The 21,155-nt window shown below is 40.1% G+C and overlaps 3 protein-coding genes across 4 annotated transcripts; all 3 read right to left on the bottom strand.

Moving 5' to 3' along the window:
• Nucleotides 1-2,160: 2,160 nt before the first annotated feature.
• Nucleotides 2,161-8,354, bottom strand: LOC115553337 (uncharacterized). 2 transcript variants are annotated; one of them, XM_030369477.1, is made up of 4 exons: nucleotides 8,081-8,331; nucleotides 3,382-3,446; nucleotides 3,040-3,166; nucleotides 2,161-2,478 (listed from the first exon to the last, which is right to left on the bottom strand). In XM_030369477.1, the coding sequence occupies exons 1-4, from the start codon at nucleotides 8,170-8,172 to the stop codon at nucleotides 2,388-2,390; spliced, it is 375 nt and encodes a 124-aa protein (XP_030225337.1). In that variant the 5' UTR covers nucleotides 8,173-8,331; the 3' UTR covers nucleotides 2,161-2,387. The 2 variants fall into 2 exon arrangements, with proteins under 2 accessions (XP_030225337.1, XP_030225336.1); XM_030369476.1 differs by lacking the exons at nucleotides 2,161-2,478; nucleotides 3,040-3,166; nucleotides 3,382-3,446 and adding exons at nucleotides 6,136-6,787; nucleotides 7,303-7,429; nucleotides 7,611-7,675 and having other exon boundaries at nucleotides 8,081-8,354.
• A 1,887-nt stretch (nucleotides 8,355-10,241) lies between these two features.
• On the bottom strand, nucleotides 10,242-12,288 carry apoa2 (apolipoprotein A-II). The gene is made up of 4 exons (XM_030369475.1): nucleotides 12,049-12,288; nucleotides 11,795-11,839; nucleotides 11,151-11,376; nucleotides 10,242-10,737 (listed from the first exon to the last, which is right to left on the bottom strand). The coding sequence occupies exons 2-4, from the start codon at nucleotides 11,835-11,837 to the stop codon at nucleotides 10,581-10,583; spliced, it is 426 nt and encodes a 141-aa protein (XP_030225335.1). The 5' UTR covers nucleotides 11,838-11,839; nucleotides 12,049-12,288; the 3' UTR covers nucleotides 10,242-10,580.
• Nucleotides 12,289-16,345: 4,057 nt separating this feature from the next.
• On the bottom strand, nucleotides 16,346-17,760 carry apoc1 (apolipoprotein C-I). Its single transcript, XM_030369474.1, has 4 exons — nucleotides 17,644-17,760; nucleotides 17,141-17,205; nucleotides 16,860-17,022; nucleotides 16,346-16,751 (listed from the first exon to the last, which is right to left on the bottom strand). Exons 1-4 carry the CDS (start codon nucleotides 17,733-17,735, stop codon nucleotides 16,691-16,693), a joined length of 381 nt encoding a protein of 126 aa, XP_030225334.1. The 5' UTR covers nucleotides 17,736-17,760; the 3' UTR covers nucleotides 16,346-16,690.
• Nucleotides 17,761-21,155: the final 3,395 nt, after the last annotated feature.

The raw sequence follows: 21,155 nt of genomic DNA, 5'->3' as shown, positions 1-21,155 counted from the left end.
GTTCAGTGAGTGAATAAAGGTAGGTAGGAACCAAAGTGCCTGCCGATGTTCCCTGGGATCCACGCAAGCGAAGAGCGTCTACATTCCGATTGGCTGTCAGTGTTTGGTCGCTGAAGCGAATAATAGTCATTTGCATAAAGTTAAAAAGTTTTCAACTTCTTTTTGACGCTCTGGTCGCTCAACTTTGGCCGCTGGTAGCGTTGGTCGCTTTGGTCGCTTTGGTCGCTCTTGCCCATAGAAAGTGAATGACTTCCGGCGATTTGGTCGCTCAATTCGCTTCTGGTGTGGACGGACAGAAATGGGACATTTAAAATGAGTCAGAAATTAAATTCTTCAAATGTTTTTTGATCAGAAAAAAATGAACTCATTGATGAAGTAAAAGTGTATTTGACAATTCCACCAATGTCTGAATTAATATTATGATGTAGAGTTACACTGTGTACATGGCTTATGTATTCCCTAAATTTCAAGATGCCTTATATCATAATTAGAATTATGTGCCACCCCAAAATTATCTCTGGTCTCACCCTGGCCACCCCACTGAAATTGTCTATTGGGTTGATAACTGTGCTCTTCTTGCAGCGGTGACCAACTTCAGTGATCTTGTCCGTCATGCTCTTTAATAACTGACCTCAGATCAGATTGTGTAGGGTCGATAGGCAGATGGCAAGATGGTGAAGGCCCCATCTAACACACACACCCATATGTTACACACACCTTGCCCCAATTTCTTGAAAGCCAATCGCTGTGAGGAAGTTCTACTTCAACTAAATGGTTATTATGATGATGATTATTTTGATGATGAATATTATTATTATGATGATGATTATTATTATTATTATTATTATTATTATTATTATTATTATTATTATTATTATTATTATTATTATAGTAGTAGTAGTAGTATCATATAAATGTTGTTGTTGTTTTTGAAGTTTGTGTTAAGAGACTTTTGTTTTGGTAGACTACCAAGAAATCAACTGGGGAAATGATTGACTTTGACCTTGACCATCTCCTGAGATTCATCCGAGTTTGAAGTATACTGGATGTAGCTGTTCACCGTCCCCTTTGGGTCTGGAACTGTGCTATGTATCATAATTGATAATGATAGATCGATTTTAAATGGCACTGCTTTGCAAAGAACAACATCTTAAGCAGGCACCTATCCCCTCCACCTCCAAGAAGCTTGTGTAAATTGGCTTGGTTCAATAAATAATTATATATAATTATTTATTATATATATAATGTATTTATAATTGACAGAGTCAACAATTCAATGTATTGTTCTACATTGGCCAAACAGGATTGATATTGAGACACTGTGTCAGAAAAATATAACTTAAAAATGTAGGTTGTTAATCATACATTACAATGTCTATTACATTGGTACATTCTACCATCTCCTAGTATCTATTTTATTTACTCTAACACCCTTTTTAACAAATACAATGGAGCTAAAGCAAAAGTTCCATCAGGAAGACATCACTCTATGTTGGGTTCTAGATCCCCGTGCTGTCATCGCAGGCCCCTCCCCTTCCTCTCCCAACTAATATATATCAATATCTACATCCCTCATTCATGCTCGCCTCTGTTCCAGCCAACCTCCATCCTCTTCACCTCTAAGGACTAAGCTCCATCGTCCCCGTGAAGAATGACTACTAGTCTCTCCAGATTGAGCCAACATCATGCCCTAATTCCTACTTTGCACTCTGTCTTGTAGTTGTCTTCTAGAAAGTTGCTTGTGCAGCACATTTGATTCTATTTGTGACTCTAGTATTAATATAACCCCTACTTTGAGTGTTCTCAGCCTCACATCTAGGTCACAGAGCACATTTTGGCCATACAATTTGGGAAGAGGAACATGATGATGTTAGAAGTTCAGGGCTCAAACATTCATTGCGGCGCAATCTGTCAGAACTCCCTCTTATTCCAGTGTTATGCATTCAGTTAATCTTTAGGCTTACAAACAAATATTTCAATGGGATCATTTTCATCTATAGGCCTACTTCAAAAATAGGAATTCACAGCTTGTCAAATCAAATGCAGTGCAGGCTGCTAATGTTCATTAATACAAATATAAATGCAGAGCCCTGCATCAATGAACTCCAAAAAACGTACTTGCATCTGTGTGCATTGTACATAAGGAGCCTGGACCGCAGGTATTGACATCCATTTTATGAAAATGTTATTTGCAAAAATGATGATCAACTTAGAAATATAGATTTTGACAAACCTGAGTTTAATAGCTGATTATTAGTGGGTATGCATTTAGAATAATTTATTGTAAGGTTAGAAGGCCCTAATGGAGCAGACACTGGACTGTGTTCCTCAGCATGAGATATCGTTGTTGAAGAGGATGGTTTTGGAGTTGGCAGACAGCAGTGCCGTTACTGCTCTGGATACACAAGATAGTAAATACGCTCCTGAATCATGTACATATACATGAACGCAGACATCATGACATCGTCGACAAGGGCCCTATGGGAAACACAGAAAGCTTCTTGATGTCAGGTTAATTTCATTCAAATATAACAACAAATACTTTTGATAGGATGCATGTAGTTTGTTAATGTAATGCTACGTAAGGTATGAAACATGCATGTCTTCCTGATGCATGTGTATGTTTGTACCCAAACAGTTCACTGACATTCGTTCAAATGTGAACTGCATAGGCACGGTAAACTCGTCCCCAAAGACCTGTCCAATAAGATCCAGCCTATGGGATGCTTTGGAAAATTGGATGGATATTTTGTTTCACTTTAAATACTCACTTTAAATATAATCTTTAAATACTGCACCATTCCTAGAAAACCAACCATGTTGTCATAGGCATAGACTCCCTCTATTTATCTCTGCTCTTCCTTGTTTTCCAACATAAGTGAACAGTGAAGTGAACACAGCCTTATATGGTAAGAGACAGATAACATAAAGCCCTCTGTACCAGCTGTAAACACATTAAAGACCCTAGGGTTGACTTCAGGTACATATTATTGAGTGTGTTATCGGTCCCTGGAAGGCGGTTGGCTGTGGGTTTCTTACTCGGCTTTCAGTCGTAGGTTTTTTCCCGGGAGCCTTTCATAAGAACTCTTGATGCCGTCTGTGATCTTCGTCAGGATGTCTGTCTTTTCCTCCACTGCCTGCCTGGGCAAACGGAAGCTCTCAGCACCTGGACACAGCAGGTCAGCGGGGGTTATAATAACAACAATGACGCCAAAGAGATTAACTTTTTCAGGTTCCCAAATCCAAAAGGAAGTCCCTCAAACAGCCAATGAAGGATAGATCTGACAATTTGGCAGGTAAATTATTTCAAGATTAAAACAGCTGCTTCGGTGGTTGGTTTTCCATTCTGGCAAATAATTTAGAACCCTAGTTGGGACTTACTGAGAGCAACGAGTGAAACCAGGAGGGTAATGATAATCAGTTTGTTCATGTTGTCTGCTCTTAACCTTTAGAGAGAATAAGATGTGATTCATTGTATAAACATGACATCCTCGTTCAGTTTGAGGTCTTTATAAATATTCTCAGTCATTTTACAATAGTCTAAAACGAATTAAACTAATAAGTAGTTCAACAATTATCAAAAAAGTATAATATTGAATTTGTAGTTTTGCAATTAACAAAAAAGTAATACCAATCCAAACAAAATACATACACGCAGTAAACAAATAACAAATACAAATTCACAAAAATCTTTTCACTGTGACCAAAGTAGTGAAGCAAAGCAAGGTGATGCCGCTCACCTCTCTCCTTCAGATGTGTCTGTGTGATTTCAGGGATCTGATGGATGCTGCCAGCCCGAGCTGTATATATACAGCAGCAGAGTAAATAGCATGACTTTGTGCTGACAATCTTTTATTATGTCTAGATAAACAACTGAGTCGGCAGGTTGTCATTATGGGTTAAATGAATGCGCTAAAATCTATAATCTTGAAAGAAAATACAGGGGGGGTCGACAGCAGATTGGATACCCATTGTATGTCCGCTGTTCCCATGGTGTTTAAATCATGTCTCCGATTGGTATTACACCTTGCCCTGGCATCAAGCACCAAGCCAGCTCACTCATTAGGCTACTTGCACAATAGTTACTCATGTCCCACTTAGATAGTCCTAAGTCCAGAGCACTAACTATTTGTTTTGAGTTAGTAAAGTAGGTCAGCTAAATAAATGTAGAGTCTCCTTGCACCATTATTTTATTGATGGTCAAATGTATTCCTTTCTCATAAAGCCTATGAGGAAAGGCTTTATGAGAAAGCCTATGAGGTGAGGCAGCCGCAGCTGCCTCACCTCACCTGACACACACTGTGGCTATTGAAACCTGGTTTGAGCTCTTCTGGGAGAAGAACTTCAGATCAAGCCCCTCAGAATGACGTTCCGTTTTATTCCATCTAAAAAGGCAGAACGTTTCCCCCTCTTCATAGTGTTGGGGCTTAAAATGACATACTTTGACTGTTACAACATTGTTCAAAGTGTTTTGAATGTTTTAGTTCCAGCATGGGAGAAAGGATCTTGAGTACTTTTAATCGTTGGTATACCTATATATACAATATTTATTTATTTATCAGTCAAATATATGTCGGAGTGAATTTTGTGTGATACTGCCAACAATCCATGGAATCCATTATGCTGAACCTCAAGGCATTATACAGTATGATGGCATGATGATCTGATTTTGCCTTTGATTCTCTGAGTCATGCAGATTTGATATCTACTACTTGAGTAGAAAGTTGATCCACTGTTTTGACCCAAGTACTGCTGCCTCAGGGGAATCCTAATCTGGTTGGATATTATAAGTGCAATACTAACATTGAACTCTTGGCGGTCTCCCTTCGCCCCTTCTACTTACCCAGGGAATTCCCACAGCTCTGTTTAATACTGGTGTACATCCATCTCAAAGCTAATGCTGCAGCTGCCACTGAACATATCTCAACATCACTGAACAGACTGGAACGTATCTCACCAGGCTCACCAACATTTTTCCTGGGTGATCTCAACCACTGCTCCCCTGTAAAAGCCCTTGAAGGTTTTCACCAATATGTTACATGCAGCACCTGCTTGGGGAAGACGCTAGACAAATGCTACGGGTCACTTCCAGATGCATACAGGTCGGTTGCACTCCCACCTTTGGGCTCCGCTGACAACAATACTGTTCAGCTCATCCCGGCATACATTCCCATTATAAGGAGGGTTAAGACGGTCACTAAGAACATCAAGCAGTGGACTAATGACAGTGCCCTAGCTTTCCAAGGATGTTTTTGAGTCCACAGACTGGAGTAACCTTTTAACCCCCTCCGACAACCTCAAAACAAATAGTATGTCATAGTATAGTAATAATAATAATAATAATAGTATGTTACAAATAATATGACCATAGGTGAGGATAGGAACGAAGATCGACCGATCAACACTTCTTTGCAAAGAAATATCATCTTGGGATCAACATCTTAACCATACACCCCTGCCACCTCCTAGAAGCTTGTGTACAGTTGCATTGTTTAATACATAATTATATATTGCTATTTATTATGCATATAATATATTTATAACTGACCCAGTCAATAACTGAATGTATTGTTGTACATTGGCCAATATAATAACAGGATTGATTTTGAGACACTGCGTCAGAAAAATATAACTTTAAAATGCTGCTTGTTAATCATACATTACAATGTATATTACACATTGGTACGTTCTACCATTTCCTAGTATCCATTTCATTTACTCTAACACCCTTTTTAACAAATACAATGGAGCTAAAGCAAAAGTTCCATCAGGAAGACAACATTCCCCTTCTATTTCTCATCACTCTATGTTGGGTTCTAGATCCCCATGCTGTCATCGCAGGCCCCTCCCCTTCCTCTCCCAACCAATACATATCAATATATAAATATATATATATCCCTCATTCATGCCCGCCTCTGTTCCAGCCCTCCTCCATCCTCTTCACCGCCGGGACTAAGCTCCATCGTCCCCATGAAGAATGGCTACTGTCTCTCCAGATTGAGCCAACATCATGCCCAAATTCCTACAGCTACTCTGCACTAGTATTGATAGTACCCCTACTTTGAGTGTTCTCAGCCTCACATATAGGTGACAGAGCACATTTTGGTCTTACAATTTGTAAAGATGAACATCCTAGCCATGCTTCTTGTATTTATTGTTTTCGCTGTGTCTCTCCTATGTCTACATGATGATGTTAGAATTTCAGGGCTCAAACATCTCATTTCGTCGCTATCTGTCCGAACTCTCTCATATTCCAGTGTTATGCATTCAGTACATCTCTAGGCTAACACAAATATTTCAATGGGAACATTTAGATCTATGAGCATAGGTCTACTTCAAAAATAGGAATTTACATCTTGACAAATCAAATGCAGTGCAGGCTGCTAATATTAATTGATACAGAGATAAACGCAGAGCCCTGCATCAATGAACTCCAAAAAACATACTTGCATCTGTGTGTATTGTACTGCAGGTATTGACATCCATTTTATGAAAATGTTATTTGCAAAATGATCAACTTAGAAATATAGATTCTCACAAACCCGAGTTTAATAGCTGATTATTATTGTGTATGTTTTTAGAATAATTTCTTGTTAGGTTAGAAGGCCCTAATGGAGCAGACACTGGTCTGTGTTCCTCAGCATGAGATGTGGTTGTTGAAGAGGATGATTTTGGAGTTAGCAGACAGCAGGGCTGTTACTGCCGTGGGTACAGGAGATTGTAAATATGCTCCTGAATCATGGACATATACATGCCCCAAACGAACATGGCATCGTCGACAAGGGCCCTATGGGAAACACAGAAAGCATCTTGATGTCAGGTTAATTTCATGCAAATATAATGACAATTCCTTTTGATAGGATGCATATAGTTTGTTAATTTCCCGTAAGGTATAAAACATGGATGTAATCATGGGGCAGGTGTATGTTTGTACCCACACAGTTCACTGACATTCTTTCGAATGTGTGAACTGCTATAGGCACGGTGAACTCGTCCATAAAGACCTGTCCAACAAGATCCAGCCTGATGTATCTATGGGATGCTTTGTTAAATTGGATAGATATTTTGTTTCCCTTTAATGTCTTAAATGCTCCACCATTCCCTATCTCTATTCATCTCTGCTCTTCCTTGTTTTCCTACATGATTGAACAATGAAGTGAACACAGCCTTGTTTGGTAAAAGACAGATACGATAAAGCCCTCTGTACCAGCTATACACACATTAAAGACCCTAGGGTCGGCTTCAGGTACATCTTATTGAGTGTTTTTTCCGTCCCTGGAAGGAGAAGTGTTGGTTTCTTACCCGGCTTTCAGTCGTAGGTTGCCGCCCGGTATGTCTTCATAACAGGACTTGATCCTGTCTATGACCTTCGTCAGGATGTCTGTCTTTTCCTCCAATGCCTGCCTTGGCAAACGGAAGCTCTCAGCACCTGGACACAGCAGGTCAGCGGGGGTTATTATAACAATAACAACGCCAAAGAGATTCTATTTTTCAGGTTAAGTCCAAAATGAAGTCCAATTGCAAATAATTCCTTGGCTGGTTGGTTTTTCCAATCTGGCAGTTAAAAATACACAAATCTAAAGTGATTTAGAACCCTAGTTGGGACCTACTGAGTGCAATGAGTGTAACCAGGACGGTAATGATGAGCAGTTTGTTCATGTTGTCGGCTCTTAACCTTTAGAGAGAGAATAAGATGTGATTCATTGTATAGACATGACATTATCGTCCAGTTTGAGATCTTTATAAATATTCTCAGTCATTATACAATTAGTCCAAAAACTAATTTACTAATAAGTATTTCAACAATTAACAAAACAATATCGAAAATATAATATTCTACTATTGAATAAGTAGTTTTGCAATTAACAAAAAATGAATACCAATTCACAACAAAATACCTATATGCAGTAAACAAATAACAAATAACAAATTCACAAAAAAATATTCTTCACGCCATTCAATCTTTCAACATTCCCATGAATTGAGTAGGCATATCACTGGATGCTAATGCGATATTGTTTACATTTGACCTTTTCACTGTGACCAAGGTAGTGAACCAAAGCAAGGTGATGCCGCTCACCTCTCTCCTTCAGATGTGTCTGTGTGATTCCAGGGAGCTGATGGACGCTGCCAGCCCGAGCTGTATATATACAGCAGCAGAGTAAATATCATGACTTTGTGCTGACACTCTTTTATTATAAACCACTGAGTCGGCAGGTTGTCATTGTTGGTTAATTGAATGCGCTAAAATCTATAATCTTGAAAGAAAATAGAGGGGGGTCTTCAGCAGATTGGATACCCATTGTATGTCCGCTGTTTTCCAATTGTGTTTAAATCATGTCTCAGATTGGTATTACACCTTGGCCTGGCATCGAGCACCAAGCCAGCTCAATCATTAGGCTACTTGCATAATAGTTACTCATGTCCCACTTAGATAGTCCTAAGTCCAGAGCACTAACTATTTGTTTTGAGTTAGTAAAGTAGGTCAGCTAAATAAATGTAGAGTCTCCTTGCACCATTATTTTATTGATGGTCAAATGTATTCCTTTCTCATAAAGCCTACGAGTAAAATAACATAATTAGATCTCAACGTTGCAGCTGAAGCGAGCCTCACCTGACACACACTGTGGCTATTGAAACCTGGTTTGAGTTCTTCTGGGAAATGAACTTCAGATCCAGTCCCTCCGAATTACAGTTTTATTCCATCTAAAAAGACAAAAAGTTTCCCCCTCTTCATAGATTTGGGGCTTAAAATGACATACTTTGACAGTTACAACATGGTTCAGTACTTTTAATCGGTGTAAAAACACCTACATATAATATTTATCTATTTATCAGTCACAAATATGTTGGAGTGAATTCTGTGTGATACTGCCAACAATCCATGGATTCCATTATGCTGAACCTCAAGGCATTATACAGTATGATTGCATGATGATGTGGTTTTGCCTTTGATTCTCTGAGTCATGTAGATTTGATATCTACTACTTTAGTAGAAAATTGATCCACTGTTTCGACCCAAGTACTGCTCCCTCAGAGGACTCCTAATCTGGATGGATATATAAGCACCTTTCAACCTCTGTTCAGGAGACCTTTGATTGTGCACTGCCTGTACATCTCGGTCAGGACTGTATGCCGTTCTGTCTCTGCTGTGTGCACATGTGTGTCAGTGTGTCCATGTGGTGTGTGTGTTTTCCTGTGTGTGTGTGTGTGTGTGTGTGTGTGTGTGTGCGTGTGTGTGTGTGTGTGTGTGTGTGTGCGTGTGTGTGTGTGTGTGTGTGTGTTAGTGTGTGCGTGTGTGTGTGTGTGTGTGTGTGTGTGTGTGTGTGTGTGTGTGTGTGTGTGTGTATGTGTGTGTGTGTGTGTGTGTGTGTGTGTGTGTGTGTGTGTGTGTGTGTGTGTGTGTGTGTGTGTGTGTGTGTGTGTGTGTGTGTGTGTTTTTGTGTGCATGTGTGTGTCTGTCTGTGACTGTGTTGGGGTTGATATTGTCAGTTTTCGGTTTCTTATCATTTTGCCTGAACTCTGCTATTATGTTAACTGTTTGATTAAGGAGGTATTCAATATGTGTTCATATTATAGAATATTATTTTGCATACCAGTTGTCGAAGCCAGCACGTCCACAATTGTAAAATAGTTAACTTTTGATACCACTCCTGAAGCTGCTTTTTCGTTAAATTAATTATCACACATCACCAGCAGAGGGCAGTCGTTGACACCATATTTCAGTTTATTTTCAAAGAGGACCGATGGGAAATTAACCCATCCAGACCGACTTCCTGTCTCAACTAAATCATGTGATTATTGTTAATATGATTGAAATGTACTTCGTTAATATTCCTATCATAAAATACTAAACAATTTTGTATTTTATTTTATCAATAACCTAATATCAAGGATCAAAGGCCGATGGGCAATGTTTTTAATTGCCTCAATTCATTTCAAGTTCCAATTTTGGAATTCAATCGGTATTGTGTTCAACGATGCAGTGTTTTAGTTTGTTTAAAGGTTGCTACACGAGGAGGACAGCCAGATGGAGGAACAAACTGTTCCTGCGGAGATCAGCTGTTTTCACAAGGAACATTGCCAATCAACTGTTTATGTAAGGATCAATCATTTTGTATGTTATTTTGTGGACCTGTTTCCAGTCGTACTTTAGATTTAGTTTTTTCATGTTTAACTTTGTTCAGACATAACATTATTTGTAGAAAACCCAGCGGAGGACACATAAGAACAAATCCAAACACATTTAGTTTTTTCTTTATTTTTCCTCACACACAGACACTCACTCAAACACAAACCTTAATCAGTGCATCAAACACTAAAAACTGTACATGCACGATGTTCTTCTGCATAGGCGGCGTTGATTTGTTGCTGTTTTTGTAACTAGACACACATTCTCAGCAGAAAAATAAGAGAAGAGAACGTTTTTCTGCAGTATTTCAGACAGAAGCAAAAGTGTGTGTTTTCACTAAGCGCCGCTGTTCACTGCCTATGCTGGCATACAGTTCTTCTCTACACGCTGATGCATATCTATCACAAGCAAATAGCAAGATGAGGTTTTCCAACGCCTGGCGGTCCTTCTACTCTACGGGCAGCACTTTGTCCAGGAAGTACTTGGCCTGGATGATCTGGTCGTCCAGGTAGGTGCCGATGTATGGACGCAGGTACTGCTCATATGCACCGAGGGTGGCAAGGCGGGCCTTTTCCACCAGGGGGGATGCTTCTTGGGCCAGGCCACTGTGCACACACAGAATGCATGATACGCTTGTTAAGGTTTGTCTTTTCCCATCTACACGCTATATACTGCACCTCAGACTACTAGCACAGGGCAAGACTGTGCTGTTACTGGTCCAATCATTTCTCATTGCTACACTATATGAATGTGTGTGTTTGTATGTTTGTGTGTGTGTGTGTGTGTGTGTGTGTGTGTGTGTGTGTGTGTGTGTGTGTGTGTGTGTGTGTGTGTGTGTGTGTGTGTGTGTGTGTGTGTGTCTGTGGGCATCAGCCACGCACCCCTGTGGTTCTATTAATTTACAATGTGTTTTAAGGCTTACGGTTTTACAGTCAGAGAAGCACCCCATTCAACTGCGCACTACTATCTCCTACTGTTCTGCATCGTACAGGCTCCCTGTCTTCTCACTAACTCTCACCTGGCGATCTTGACGGCGCTCTGGAACTTGGGGCTGGTCTGTATGCCCTCCACATAGGCCTTGGCGGTCTGGTCGCTGTCGCCCATGCCCTCAATCATGGGTCCCAGTGCCGCCTGCGCTCTGGTGACGCCGGTTAGCAAGCGGCGGTAGAAGACGCTCTTTAGACCCTCATACTTGTCCACCAGCTCCTGGGACGGAGCGGGGGCCTGACACAGGCTCAGGGAGACTGGAGGAGGCGGGGAGGGGACATTCGCTGGTTAGAGAGTTGCACGTTTTATATTGCTTTTAAGAACGGCTAAAGCCGGAGTCTATACACACTAATCAGCATGCTTCGTCAAATGTCGGAGTTACTGTGTGTGTGTTGACTATTTGTGAACGAGCTTTACAGAATAAGCGGTCGATTATCTGTCGGACAATGATCGTTTAGGCAATGGTTCGATGGACTTTTCCAGATATTAGTACGGACCCTCGATAGCTTCATAGATGTAGATATAGTCTACACTACCAGGCATAGGGCAAATTAATCAGATGTGCAAAGTAATCACGTTCCTTCACATATTTCGTCTTACCCTAACAAGAATAATTATACCCAAATGGGCAAACAGTTCTGACTAGGGGTTAAAGGCCACAGACCACAGCCTTACCCTGGAGGCAGAGGATGAGTGCCAAAGCGAATTTTCCGTTCATCTCTGAAAAGAAAAGAAAAAGAAATTGCAATTCACAATTGACTACTACGAGTCTGTAGTTTGAATATCCATCCTATAATTTCCCATCATAACACAACATGTTTCCTGCAGAAAATAAATGGACTCTGACACAATGAAACAGTATAACATGAAGAGATGCATCAATTACCACAGCATTGAGTCCTGCAGAAAGAGAATAAACGTTGCATTACCTGCTGGTGAGTTAGACGTGCAGAACCAAGAAGTGACAGTATTCTCTGGGAGTGAGTTGTCTGTGACTCTGTGCTCCGCCGCCCCTGGTGATATAGGGGGAGAACGCGGTCAACGTCACCAGACACACACCTACACACACTCCCACATGTGTGCGCACACGTACACGCACGGATCTTTGGCTTCAACCGACGTGGAATGTCTGTCTCGCCTTTGCACAGATTGACAGACAGACACACACACACACACAAACACAGACACACATACATACGCGCCCACACACACACACACACACACACATACACATACATGCACACATACACAAAGTCCATTGGACTTGGTATCACCTTAAATCCAGTGTGTGGTAATATGTGCTTGTGTAACTGTCTCCCAAAGCATTTTTTATCAAAGTACCATATGGGTTTGAACTGGATGCCCCCGTGACATGCACATGACGGACTGCAGGGAAAGGGGGCCATTGCTTCAGTACACAAGCACTTTCTACTACTGACTTTTTTCTCCGAGTCTGAAATTACCCCGTCATTGGTTGCATCGGTTAATAGATTGTGGGGCGATTGATTTAATCAGTGCTCCAGGGTTTAATGTCTGCTGACAGGGGATGAGGGAATGGGGGGGGGGGGGGGTAGATGCGGGTGAGAGGTGAGAGTCAACAAATCTCTTCCCACGTAGTCCAGCTTTTGGACCGCAGACTGTCCTGACCTTTCACCCTTCCACCTGGAGACAGATGGGATATAGGCTAATAGTTGATTATAATCACATTGTTTTTTGACTCTATCCCCCCCCCAACAAATTTAGTCCCCTACTGTGACCACCTGCCACCCCCCGTGTCATGGCAAATAAACTATTGCATGATCTGTCTTCTTTTTTTCAGGGAATCCAACTGACACAACATAATGCACATAGAAACGTTTTCAGAGTGTTCTGATTTATTACCATGCAAACATGGCATATCTCAAACATTTAAATGTAGAGTGGAAAACACAATCAGCATAGTCAGTGTCACCTTGTACTGCGTTACATCCATTGTTAAGAGGAACGATAACATGATGCTATTTCTATGATTCCCTCTCAATCTTCGATGCACATCCCTTTATTCATTATGTTTTTTCACCGTTTGGCCCAGCGGTTTCGGACTTAATCAGAGGTTCAAAGGGAGGAAATGCCGACTGGTGTTCTTTCTCTACTGCTGGGAACAGGATCAGCCGGATGGGCTGGTTTGCGATGGTCTGTAATCATCGATGGTCTTCTTGACTCTATCCCACATAGAGTTGGTGGTGGATGAGGCCCAATCCCAGCATGAATCGGTAACAGGCTTCAGGTTCTCTTCGTAGTAAAACCCAGCAAAGTCCCACATTATTTCCCCCGTCTCCTTAACTCTAGTGCTGGCCGCCCTGTGAAACACAGACAAACATGTTTGCCAATGTTGCAAAGAGGTGCACATTCATATACTGTGCATCACACAACATCGCAATCCGCAACAGGTGTTACCACATAACACAACCCAACACACGCTGCAGCTACACATCAGGTATAACACCACAATATATCACAACACAACACCAAAATTCGACTAAACATTTAATTAAGCTATGCGATGCAACACGACAACACCACCTGGTAATGTAATGTTTGCACGCAAACCAAGTAAGCAGGTTGTATTTAAACATACCCGATGAATAATAAATAAATGAATAAAAAACATGGGAGTCCATTGTGTGGATGCTTTGTGGTGAATACCTGGCTCTCTCTGCCCAGCCCCTCACTGTCCCCGGGGGCTCCTCTGCTGGTGGACTGGGGGTTTGGGCCATAAGAGGTCCCAATGCTACATAAAGTATAAAATGAAACAGGGCATGAGACTTTTTACCAAAACAAAATGTAAAATGAACAAACAACGACAAGAAAATGTGTTATCAATATACCTTGGACGACCAGAATGAGTGAGACTGATAATAATTTCCAATGCATCTGTAATGTAGAAATTGTCACATCATCACTATTACTGCCGTCTCTGTCGGCCATTCACCCACACACAGAAAACTACTCAAAAACCTCCCGTAGATACACCTCCAACGTTTCAGCCAAAAACTTGGTGAAAATCCCAGCTATTACAGTAATTTATCTTATTTTCAAAAGATATGACTTAAACAGCGTTCTCCCTCAAGTGGCCTACCTTTACAGCCCTTTGTGAAGAAGTGCTCTTCTTTCTATCTGCCTGTGGTCAGCCAGTGTTTGATGAAGCTCATTTCTGTCCCGCTTTCTTATATGTCAAAGGTTACTATGACAATTTTGGCTCTACGTGAACCATGGTCACGGTCAAATGATAGTGATTATTTTATTATTATGAATTGATACTTTTTTATTGATTTTAGAGTAAATCACTACTGACTGAGGATTCACCTCAAGGCGGATTGATTGGTATGAGCGTATGGGGAGTCGTATGAGTTCAGTGTCTTAATGCAGTCTTTAATTTGACTATACTGCCATGGATCAGAGCTTATATTTTTAATAAAAGCATAAAATATTAAAATAAACCATTATGCATACCATCATGCATATGTACACACAGTTACAGATGAGCAGTTATTTATGAACTCTGTACCCTGGTTCACGTACAGAGCTAGACCCTAGAGAGACACAGCATAGCATGCTGTGATAGATTTGTTTCTGTGATAAACAGTATCTTTCTTTAAACGCACACAGTTAGCTGACGTAGCTTAGCTGGATATCCGTGCAGATGCCCTTTGGGACTGCAGAATACTAGACAGGCACTGATATGAATACAGGCCAGTCAAAGTCTTCATTCCAGCGAAAGAGAAATCTCTTGGAGGGATGGATTATATAATGTTATTATATTCATTATTTTAACATCCTGGTGTCTTTGTGTTCTGGCCAATCAAACGAGTGCAGAAATAACTAAAGATTAATGTTCCCGTTGTTAAATTCAGATGCATAAGAGGCCATTCCTTCACATTGATCCCTGGTTCTTATCTATGCAGCCTTTTGATCGACTCACCATCCACAGTGTGAAGACATGAGAGAAGAATAGAGCCTCCAACTCCAAGGCAAAGAATTACATTTTGTTATAATTTATACAGGCTATATATATATATATTTGTATGAGAGGATTTTTATAGCAATCATATATGTTTAACAGTTTTAATGCCTTATAAACTGTTTTTAATAGTTAAAGATTTAATCAAAATACAAACTATATGTATTAAATATATAATAAGATGATATATATAGCAGTAATGAGATTGAACAGTTATACAGTTATACTACTGCTAACACATAGCAGTGTAACAATAAAGTTGTAGCAATGTAGCAAAAAGTATTATCAAAACAGAATGCACATATATATTAAAAAGTCGTAATATATATATATATACATGTATATAGATAATATATATATATATTTACATACATATATATATATATATATATTATTATTATTACTTTTTTTTTTAAGAAATTAATATTGGTATATAGCAGCAATAAATAATGAATATATGCGTTAAAAAATACTAATGCTAGGCTACTTAAACTGTTTTAATTATACAAAACACATATAACAAATATAATAAATGTATGCAAATTGTAACCATATAATGATTGCTTTAGCAGTAATGAACTTTTAACATAATTATTTAAAGGGCTAAACCCTCAATTAAACAACATCTGATCCCATTGACGGCCGCTGGCTCGGTTCAGCGGACGTTGCATCACTTTCTAAAGTTCCCCAATCCTAGGATATTATTTTGGTCTACTTGTACAGATAGTTGATAATTAATCTATAACAAACACTGACTTTCAACCGATTCTTGTGAAATGTTAGTTTGCTTGCAGTTGCCCTTTGATACCAAATATTGATTAGAATGCATAATCTATTACTAATTGTCCATCCTTTGTATATGTTGTTCTTTCAAGGAAATTTGTTAGTTTGATATTCAAATAATTGCACATTTGTCATAAGGCATAATACTGAATCACTGTAAATATGTTTAACATGTTTATAAGACCTGGCCAGCCGGAGTGCTTTAACTTTTCCAAAAGATTGATGCATTTGTCTAATGATTGCAAAAAAGTTCACTGACTTATTATTTCTACAACTATATTGGGTAGATATTGTCATTTGATACAATTATTTTACATATATAAGTGTAGGCTAATTAGTTAATTATTCTGTATGCTATAGTAAATGTTGGTCATATTGTTCATAGCCAAGGCTAATCATTGACAAAAAAATAATCCTTCTTAAAACAATGCTGAAACAAGACAAAGATTTATTCAAATTTTTATTCAGAATTTTTGATTCTTTCAAAAATATTTTATTTAGTTACAGATTTTGAAATGAAGAAATATATGTATTGTGTATATATATAAAATGATCTTTATTGCTCATATGTTTATTGCACTTTTTCCACAAAATGTGTACAAAGATTATATGAGCGATACAAAGCAAGGTGTATTGGGCATAAGGCCATGCATACAGTCAACCCTCTTTGCGGCCAAAACCCAGTGGGGGCGGAGGGGGGGGAGGCAGAAGGTCAAAGGGCCACACAAGGCGCCACACAAGGCACCACTGACAGGGTTTTGGCTCATTGCAGACAATTGGTCTCCTTCTTATTGTCCAATCTCGCTTAACTTTGCCTTCATCTTCTCCAACTGATCGCTGAACCAGGTCCTGCGGGAGAAAGATAAAGAACTTGTGAAATTATGCATGCGTAAAACATCGAAGGGAACCTCTGTGTTAGAGAAAAAAATACTTGCAAGGTTTTAGTTATTATTTTACTTAGTTTTGACGACAAACTCGCTGTCTTGAGCTCTCTGGAAGGCGTCCTGGGTCTTCGTGGCAATGTCTTGGCCGAGCACGGCCACTGTGTCCCCGAACTGGCTGAACTTGTCCCCAATGCTATCAGGACCCGCAGGGGTCGGTTCCTCCGGAGCCTGGGCCTCTGAGGGGAGCACAGAAACGGAGGGAGCAGGTTAGGAGAGGAGAGGATTGCAGGGTGATAATGCAATGTGATGCATGGAGGGGGATTGTTCATGTAAAATAATGTGAGGGGGGCCCACCTGATTGCGTTGCGAGAGCCAGCAACAGGACGGCAACTGCGAGGTAAAGCTTCATTTTGAGAAATCTGTAACGGAATATACAGGGCTTCATTATTTTCCCCCTTTTTTCTCCTTTTTTTGGTACATGCCGGAACAACAAGAAAATACTTTGTTACCTTTTAAAAATGAAGTCTCTAAAAAATGAAAATTAAATGAAAAACCATAACCTAATCCTGAATTAAAATGAATGTATTCACATAACCTTCCTCTCTGTGCTTGTGTAACATTGCTCTACTAAATTAACATCTAGGTGTCGCCAGACCACCACATTTAAAAACGGTGTTTAACATTGTCACAGTACTTTAGACATAGATAAATAAACAGTTACTTCAACAGAATAGCCACAATTAAGACAATTTGGGCAGCCGTAATAACACAAAATGCTACAAATTGTCTACTCAATAATAAAAGTAAACTTTTGACTGACCAACCAGATACATTGAACAAGTAAATAATCAGCCTACCTGTTCCAGATGCAAAAAAACAATGTAGGGGAAGGAAAACAATGTGGGTGTGTTTGCATGCCTTCGGTTTGGCTTTTTAAAGGGTTGCTCATTTCAGGGCGGGTACATACATAAGGGCCCCCACACACACACACACACACAAACAAACACACGCACACACGCACACACACATGCACTGACCAGTGACCTAGATACTTGTGTCCCTCTATGTCTTTATCTGTGATCACTCTAGATTGAGTGTGTGAGAATGACATTTCTGTAATAATAAATGATAAATAAATCACTCAATTGCGGAGTTCAGTTGCAAAGTTCAGTTACAAATCAAGCGTCAACAATTGATAGACCTACATAGTTTTATGTAAACGCATTGAGAGAGTGGTTACTTTTTGTTTTGTTCTTTAATTAGTAACTTGTCTAAATAATAATAGGGTGTCCTTAGAACTGTGTTTTTGATTTGATTGCAGCTTTGTTCATATAACAAAACAAACGTAACAATTTTTGCGCCATGGGCCATTTTGGGTCGTTGTAGGGACATATGGTCATTATAAACAATCACAATAGAGAAACATACAGTCCCTTAGAAACAGGCTTAACTCCTTAGCTTTAAATTCTTAAATTAACTAGTTACCACTATGAATTGATGTCCTGGTAATAAATGTTTGGACGGGCGTAAAGGGATGTGGAAATAGAGGTCAGATTTCAAATGGATGCTCTCTGTGAAGCAATCACAACACTTTGTGCACTGCAGTGTGGCAGGGCCTTGTCCAGGCCACATGGCAGCTGCTATCTGGGGACAGCTGAGTGCCGATTCACTGGGGAACCTAAAGTTATTAATGTATTTATTAATATGTTTTAACCCAGTTTAAGTTCAATTCATTTGTTAGGTCTCATCCCATGGCCCTCTATGTGTGGGAGTTGAAATGCCTAAAAGATGATGAACCACTTTTAAAGGAGTCCAATCTTATTCTTATAAAAGATAAACATACCTAATATTGTGTCATAGGCCATTTTGGGTTGTTGTAGGGCCATATTTCCATTATAAACACTCACAATAGAGAAACATACAGCATTCAAGTCTTAAATGAACTAGTTACCACCATGAATTGAGGACCTGGTTAAAATGAAGGGTTTGGACCGACTTAAAGCAATGTTGAGCTGGAGTTCATAGATCGGAGTTCTAGATGTTCTATGAGTGGCCTGTGTCTTCTATGGTGTCTGCTGTAGGACATTTTGTTTTTCTGCTTTCTTATTAATCTGACCAATTTAGTCTAGGGAGGAGACATTTTTACACTTCACATCATTTCGAAATCCTCCACCAGTTGTTATTCAGACGGCCATATGTTTGCCTGTTCCCGCTAAATGTGTCTATGTCTTAGAAAGGGGAAGTAAGCCAGACATCACAGCTTGGGGTCTGTTGGGTAACAATAAGTGAGTTTGGCACAGTGGGGTAAACGACAGTCTCCTTGCATTACAGAGGAAGGGGGAGAGAGAGAGCAGTTAGCCAGTCACTCACACCAAGAAGTCTGCAATCAGGTGCTAATTATTATGCAAGACTGGGCCCGTCAGCTGTCTGAACAGGCCTATCTTATCACACAAAGTTGATGAAATCTGCATCTGCCTGGTTCGTTGTAAATGGACAGTATAGGGTTACGTGTTGATCTAAGTATGAGTTTTAGGAACGTTTCCGAACAAAAGATCAGGGGGGTCACAATCGTCTCTCTCCAAATGAGCATTAACATGAACATCCTGGGTGTTTAGGCCTTTGGGGGAATTAGGGTCATGTGCCAAAGTGGGTTGGGCGGGGGCTGAGAAGGAGAAAGCTCGTTCCAAGGTTCACATCTCTGTGGGGTAATTTGAGGAGAGGTTATTAGCGTTCACAGGCTAGGTAGCACCTTATATAACAGCCCTTTGTGTCGGTTGTTGAGCAGAAACGATGGGCAGAAGTCTGAGTTCTTTGGGATTTTCCTGTTTCTAGCATGCCAAGAGCCCTTCAGCGAAGGATGGAAAACTCAGATAGTGGCATAGGAGAGGTTAACTGTGGAATGGAGTCAGTCCCACACAAAGATTGAGCTAAACAAATTACAGCAGAACAACAAACTTATCCAGTTATATTGCAGATTTGTTCGCTCTAAATTGCTTGCTTGGACTTTGTGCTAGACATTATGGTTGGACTTTTCTGAGTTCAGTCAACAGCATTATCACATAAAATATTCCAAATATATATAGGCTATTAATTATCTGTGTGTTTGTCTCAAATAGGCAGTTTTGTAATAACAAAGGCAAGTCTGTGAATCTGAAGACCTTGTGACAAATAGAAAAAGCCAAGATTACAGCACTTACTTATTATTGTTGATATCATTAATTAATTAATAATTACTATTGTTAATATTTAAGAAGGAAAGGATCAATGGTATTCATATTATTAACAATGAAAGCGTCACTTGGGTTGGATTGGAGTTTTGGATTGGAGTTCTTGTTTTAAAGTTTTTTAAACTTTAAAAAACAAGAAGCAACACAGCTGGTCGATCAGAGAGCCAGCGGACGGGTCAAGGGTGGGGAGGCGCTGAAAAAGGGACGAAGGGCGACCTCTGCTGAACTCTGCTGCGCACTACAGAAGAGAAGCCAGGCTGAGCTCAAGCTTTTTTCAGATTCCCACTCATCCTGTACGCTCCGAGAGTGGGAGAGAGATATTGTACCTTATTTTACTTTCCTGTGTATACTACTTAAGCAATGTTTTTAATTAAATGAATTAAATTAAAGGAATATAATTGTATTACAATTAGAGAAATATGTAGAGAGAGAGCATTTTAACATATTTTGGAGAATTCCGATTAATTATTGAGACATTTACTGTGAAATTAAATGTATTGCAGGACTGACTTGTTCTTTTCAATGTGAAGAAGACTTATTGACTTGTTTTTTAACCTGATAAAGTTATCCATAATAGTCACCATCCCCATCCCCACCCGTGAGAGTTTCGTTTGATGGTGAGTTTCAGCTGGAGCACAATCGCATGTTTACGCGCAGGAATGCGTGTCTGTACTGGATTGTGCGAGTACATCGCCAGCACTGGAGCAACGACTGCCTGGATAGAGCGCCAACGTGAGCCAACCTGTGTCTGGGATAAAGGCACAAACAGTTCGAGTGTCCCTTTCTATTCATAAACAACGAAAGGAGAGAGACACGGGGGAGGCTGCTGCTGCACGTTGAAAAACAACCTCCCGAGATGGAGAAAGCGGAATGTGAGGGCAAATCACAGCATGTCCAAACCGGGCGAGCAATGAAAGGAAATGTGTGTGTGTGTGTGTGTGTGTGTGTGTGTGTGTGTGTGTGTGTGTGTGTGTGTGTGTGTGTGTGTGTGTGTGTGTGTGTGTGTGTGTGTGTGTGTGTGTGTGTGTGTGTGTGTGTGGGGGGGGGGGCAGGAGAAGATTGTCTGGAGGGGGCCGCGGGGGTCAGGGTGGTAGCCAACTTACCATATGGTCCACTTGGTCAAATAGTTAGCACCAGTCCAA

Source organism: Gadus morhua, chromosome 11 (genome assembly GCF_902167405.1).
Source record: "Gadus morhua chromosome 11, gadMor3.0, whole genome shotgun sequence".
NCBI lineage: Eukaryota > Metazoa > Chordata > Actinopteri > Gadiformes > Gadidae > Gadus > Gadus morhua.
The sequence above is the reverse complement of the archived record's forward strand: the minus strand, read 5'-3'. Positions and strand labels throughout refer to the sequence as shown.

Coding starts and splice junctions, on each gene's coding strand:
- LOC115553337 (XM_030369476.1), bottom strand. CDS start 8,172: ATGATATTTACTCTGCTGCTGTATATATACAGCTCGGGCTGGCAGCGT. Junction 7,676..8,080: donor GACACATCTGAAGGAGAGAG/GTGAGCGGCATC, acceptor CTCTCTCTAAAG/GTTAAGAGCCGACAACATGA. Junction 7,430..7,610: donor GGTTACACTCATTGCACTCA/GTAGGTCCCAAC, acceptor TGCTGTGTCCAG/GTGCTGAGAGCTTCCGTTTG.
- apoa2 (XM_030369475.1), bottom strand. CDS start 11,837: ATGAACGGAAAATTCGCTTTGGCACTCATCCTCTGCCTCCAGG. Junction 11,377..11,794: donor ACTCATCCTCTGCCTCCAGG/GTAAGGCTGTGG, acceptor CGCCTCCTCCAG/TCTCCCTGAGCCTGTGTCAG. Junction 10,738..11,150: donor AGCGCCGTCAAGATCGCCAG/GTGAGAGTTAGT, acceptor GTGTGTGCACAG/TGGCCTGGCCCAAGAAGCAT.
- apoc1 (XM_030369474.1), bottom strand. CDS start 17,735: ATGAGCAACCCTTTAAAAAGCCAAACCGAAGGCATGCAAACACACCCA. Junction 17,206..17,643: donor TTTTTTTGCATCTGGAACAG/GTAGGCTGATTA, acceptor ATTCCGTTACAG/ATTTCTCAAAATGAAGCTTT. Junction 16,752..16,859: donor GAGTTTGTCGTCAAAACTAA/GTAAAATAATAA, acceptor TTTCTCCCGCAG/GACCTGGTTCAGCGATCAGT.